Here is a 4,649-nt window from a genome sequence, read left to right as displayed (position 1 = left end):
CCGCCGACGAGACAAACCAACTTAGCAAATCCGGCGATGCTTCCAAGGAGGGAATGACGAAGTTGCCGGCCATCCGCTTTTTCGCTTATTTTGAATACAACCCAAAATCAGATTAAAACATTAATAGACTATTTTCTAAGCGTGCTCTTGGCTTGAGTTCTTCAGCATTCCTTTTAGCGGAAAGAAGGATGATAGCACAAGAGAAAATTTGGCTGGGCTTGGATTGGTAAGAGAAAAGGCAGAGTCCAACCGTTGCCCATGTGAAGGAAGGAAGCTGGCGCTACAAAGGATCGTACGGGTATCGAACATAAATTGTGGTGTGTATAGCAGCACTCAAAGAAAATATACCGGCCTCATGTTTTAGGACTGAAGATGAAGAGAACTTATTTATCCTTTAATGGGGACGCCTAGCCAATTAGAAAATATCGACCATTGGTTTACTATATATATCTTTTGAATTTTGCATCCCAATACTAGTATTTTTTTTTTCATCTCTCATGTACTTTGTTGGATAGTTAATAGTTGAGTTGAATTAGGCCAACTTAGCACCGTCGGCGCCATCTGCCTCCCTCTCTTCTTTCCCTTCCCTCCCGGGTCGCCTCGTGCGGGGCGACTCTGGAGGCCTCTCCCCCATCCTACCGACCCACTCCTTGATCTACAACCCACGGCCGCTGCCGCCATCTTCGTCGGTTGTGGCGGCCACGTCCAGCCTGTCAAAGATGGGTGGTGAGCGGAGACGAGCTCCGATGGTCTCCTATGTGCAACGCGGAGCGTCAACAGGGCGGTGCATGTGTAACGCGGGTGGTGGAGGAGGTCTTCCATGGTGGCGCGTTGACCGACAACGGGGGCTCCTCTTTCTACGCGGTTCGGCTTAAAATTTGAAAAGTTTAACTTTAATAAATCTACAATGCTAACTAAATAAAAAGGGAGGGAGTACTGCATTGATGCTCAAAGTTGAGGGGGTACCTAATAGAGGTCTTTTACGGTGCGATTTACTACTCTTGTGTGTCGAAGAACAACATTGATGTCCAATATTTTAAACCGTGTGCGTGCGTTCTGGTGGCCCCCTCCGCGGGTACAATGCACATGGAAATGCTTTCTAGAACGTAACATTATATTCGCATATGGTTGATTTTGGAGAAAGCGTCAGTGTATAGATCCACTATCGCAAACGGTTGTAGGGTAAACTAGAGTATCATTATTTTTTATGCAAGCTTAATACAAGATTTTCTCATAAATATATATAATAGGCATCACAAACTTAGTTATATGTATAAAGATTCATCAAGACTTCTATGCCCCGTGTAGAAGTTCAATCTATCTTACAAGAAAAATTGTAATCCTCTTGATTCAGGTTTGGCTTCAGTCAACATCTATACACCCCAACCTAAATTCTTTGATTTAGGATTTGGCTAATAAATAATTGATGACGTCCCATCTCTTTGATTCAAGTTTGGCTTCCGTCAACATCTATGCACCCCAATCTGACTATCAGATTGATTGAGTTAAGGGCTTCTTCAACAGGCCGACGCAAAATGAATGCTAAAAGTGTTCGCGCGCGTCCATTTACGGCGGCCCACAGATGCCAAATCGGTTGTACAAGCTTCTGAGTTCGTTTGCGTCGGGTATGTCCAATGGGCCGACGCGTTTTTTTCCTGACAACTTGAAGGTTGGTAATGGCGGTTTAACGTCCTATCAAGCCTTGCCTCCAGCGATTACCGCTTCCTGCCCAGGGCGTTTACTATACACAGGGTCATAGACTCATTTTCTTGCCAACTTTTACCATAATTTGTAGCGCCAAATTTCTTAGCCACACTTTTGGGCTGTCATATTTACCGAACTTTAGCTTGGTAAAATATGAATGGGAACCAGACACCGCCTAAAATACGATCACTACAAGTCTACAAGTCTTTGGACAGCGACATGGCAGGCTTCCATGCTATAAATAAGACAACCAAGTCGGAGGAGCCCAAAATCCTTCATCTCTTAGCATGCACCAGCACATGCTCTGGGAAGTTAAAGTTTGATCTAAATCATCCGAACCGGCCGGTATATGGAACTCTCCTTGACCGCATCCCTCCTCCTCCTCCTCATATGTCTCCCACCCCTTGTTTACTTTTTCTATCTGCAATTGCAAGTAGATGACTCCAAGACGCAGCGTCACGACCATGGCCTCAAGGTGTATCCCATCCTGGGCACGACTCCTCACTTCATCAAGAACCGCCACCGCTTGCTGGAGTGGTCGACCGGCTTCCTCCAGACCAGCCCCACGCACACCATGTCTTTCAAGGTGCTGGGCCACTCCGGCAGCGCCTTCACGGCCAACCCGGCAAATGTCGAGCACATACTGAAGACGAACTTTGAGAACTATCCCAAAGGCGAGCTCGCGGATATGCTGGATGACTTCCTTGGCCGCGGCATCTTCAACTCCGATGGAGAGGAGTGGCTGCAACAGCGCAAGACCGCCAGCTACGAGCTCAACAAGCGCTCGCTAAGGAACTTCGTGGTGCATGCCGTCCGTTTTGAGGTGGTGGAGCGGCTGCTGCCGCTCCTCGAGCGGGCGGCGGGGCCTGGGCGCCGCACTTTGGACATGCTGGACGTTCTCGAGGGCTTCGCCTTCGACAACATATGCCGCGTGGCTTTCGGCGAAGACCCGGCTTGCCTCACGGAGGAAGGCCTGCGAGGGAGAAACCAGAGCATGGAGGTGATGCAGGCCTTCAACGTCGCGAAGAACACCATCATGACCAGGTTCCTGTTGCCCTCCTGGGTGTGGCGCCTGCTGAGGCTGCTGGACCTGGAGCCCGAGAGGAAGATGCGCAAGGCGATCGCCGTCATCCACGGCTACGCCAACAAGATCATCCAGCAGCGTAGAGATAGCGGGGGGACAGCAGGGTCGGCGACCAAGGATGACCTTTTGTCTCGCTTCGCCGCGTCTGGCGAGCACACGGACGAAGGCCTAATCTACGTGGTCACCAACTTCATCGTCGCCGGCCGCGACGCAACCGCGGGTTCAGTCTCCTGGCTCTTCTGGCTGGTGTCCTCCCGGCCCCAGGTGGAAGAAAAGATCGTGAGCGAGATCCGCGCGGTTCGTGCGAGAAGCGGCGGTGACGCCACGACGACGACGGCCACCACCACGTTCAGGTTCGACGAGCTCCGCGAAATGCACTACCTCCAGGCGGCCCTCACGGAGTCCATGCGGCTGTACCCCCCGGTTGCTCTCAACACACGCATCTGCCGCCGGGACGATCTTCTTCCTGACGGCACCTTCGTCGGAAAAGGGTGGCAGATGACCTACTGCCCGTACGCCATGGCACGGTTGGAGGACGTGTGGGGCAAAGACTGCGAGGTTTTCAAGCCAGAGCGATGGCTGGATGAAGCGGGCGCGTTCCAGCCGGTGGCCCCGTGCAAGTACCCGGTGTTCCACGCCGGACCCAGGATGTGCCTCGGCAAGGAGATGGCCTACATACAGATGAAATCCATCGTGGCATGCATATACGAGCGGTTCAGCTTGCGGTACATCGGCGGGGAGGGACATCCCGGGCTCCAGCTCGCAGGGACGCTGCGTATGGCAGGCGGTTTGCCGATGCAGATAATTCCAAGGGTAGGGCCAGCGGCCTAGCTCAAATTGGACGAATCCATTTCTTCACTTAGTTCTTCATTTTCTAATTGCCTTCCCTTTTCACTTCGCATATGTCTACGGCAGTTTATGTTGAGATTCACCTATGGATCAATCATATCAAAAGTTCAAAACAGATGAAAATAACGAACACAAAATTTATCGCCAAGTGTACGTGTCGCACCCTCTAATTTTTCTCTCTCTCATTATTTATTTTTCCATTTTCTCAACTCAGTACAACTTGATACAATCTTGCATTCCAGAATCCTCTCCATATATATGCATCAGCCACCGACCTAATACCACCTAGACTTATAAGGACCGACTTAAACTAGAACTCTCCTAGCTACCTTGTACTACTCTAAGGGTTCCTTTGATTCATAGGATACGAAAATCATAGGAATAGAAAAAGTATATGATTAAAATATTATGGCTACTTGAATCCTATGAAAAGATGAAGTGTGTTTGATTGTAACAAATGAAATTTTCCACCAGGAAAACTAAAGAAAAACATTGTTGTACAACAGGGGGGTTTCACGTCCTCATCCTCTTGGTCGTACTCGCAACACGTGTCCGCGTCCTGGTGACGGAAATGGAAACATCAAGCAATGGGTCCCCACCTTACCTTATCCCCTCAACCGACGACTCTCCTCCTGTCCTTTTCTCGTACCTCCTTCCTCATTGCAATCTCTCCCAACACAACTTCCATCACCGCATGGCACCGAAGTGAGATGTTCCTTCCCCACCCACGCGTTGCGTTCCTCCCTCGTCGGACGTCGGCAAGATGCTCCCTATCTCGATGAACGCCGCCCCGCTGCTCCTCATCTCGCTATCACGAATCGCTGGGATCTGAGAGTGAGACTTGATGACAGCGACGACTTTGCAGAGGACGACGGTGCTACGTATGGTGGTTCTGCAGGTGGTGAGCGGCGTTGCTACAAGCGACCATCGACGTTGCTACAAGCTGCTGTCCACGCTGCTACAAGCCTCCCGCGACACTGCTACAAGTTGTCGGTAGCACAACTACAATCCT

General features: G+C 50.4%; 1 protein-coding gene across 2 annotated transcripts; it reads left to right on the top strand.

Moving 5' to 3' along the window:
• The first annotated feature begins 1,983 nt into the window (after window positions 1-1,983).
• On the top strand, window positions 1,984-3,763 carry LOC127335182 (cytochrome P450 CYP94D108-like). 2 transcript variants are annotated; one of them, XM_051361778.2, is made up of 2 exons: window positions 1,986-2,049; window positions 2,142-3,763. In XM_051361778.2, exon 2 carries the CDS (start codon window positions 2,279-2,281, stop codon window positions 3,617-3,619), a length of 1,341 nt encoding a protein of 446 aa, XP_051217738.1. In that variant the 5' UTR covers window positions 1,986-2,049; window positions 2,142-2,278; the 3' UTR covers window positions 3,620-3,763. The 2 variants fall into 2 exon arrangements, with proteins under 2 accessions (XP_051217737.1, XP_051217738.1); XM_051361777.2 differs by having other exon boundaries at window positions 1,984-3,763.
• The last annotated feature ends 886 nt before the right edge of the window (window positions 3,764-4,649 follow it).

The sequence above is a fragment of the Lolium perenne genome, chromosome 2 (assembly GCF_019359855.2).
Source record: "Lolium perenne isolate Kyuss_39 chromosome 2, Kyuss_2.0, whole genome shotgun sequence".
NCBI lineage: Eukaryota > Viridiplantae > Streptophyta > Magnoliopsida > Poales > Poaceae > Lolium > Lolium perenne.
This window is presented reverse-complemented; position numbering and strand designations above follow the sequence as displayed.

Excerpts from the sequence above, each read along its gene's own strand:
- LOC127335182 (XM_051361777.2), top strand. The coding sequence starts at position 2,054 with ATGGAACTCTCCTTGACCGCATCCCTCCTCCTCCTCCTCATATGTCTC.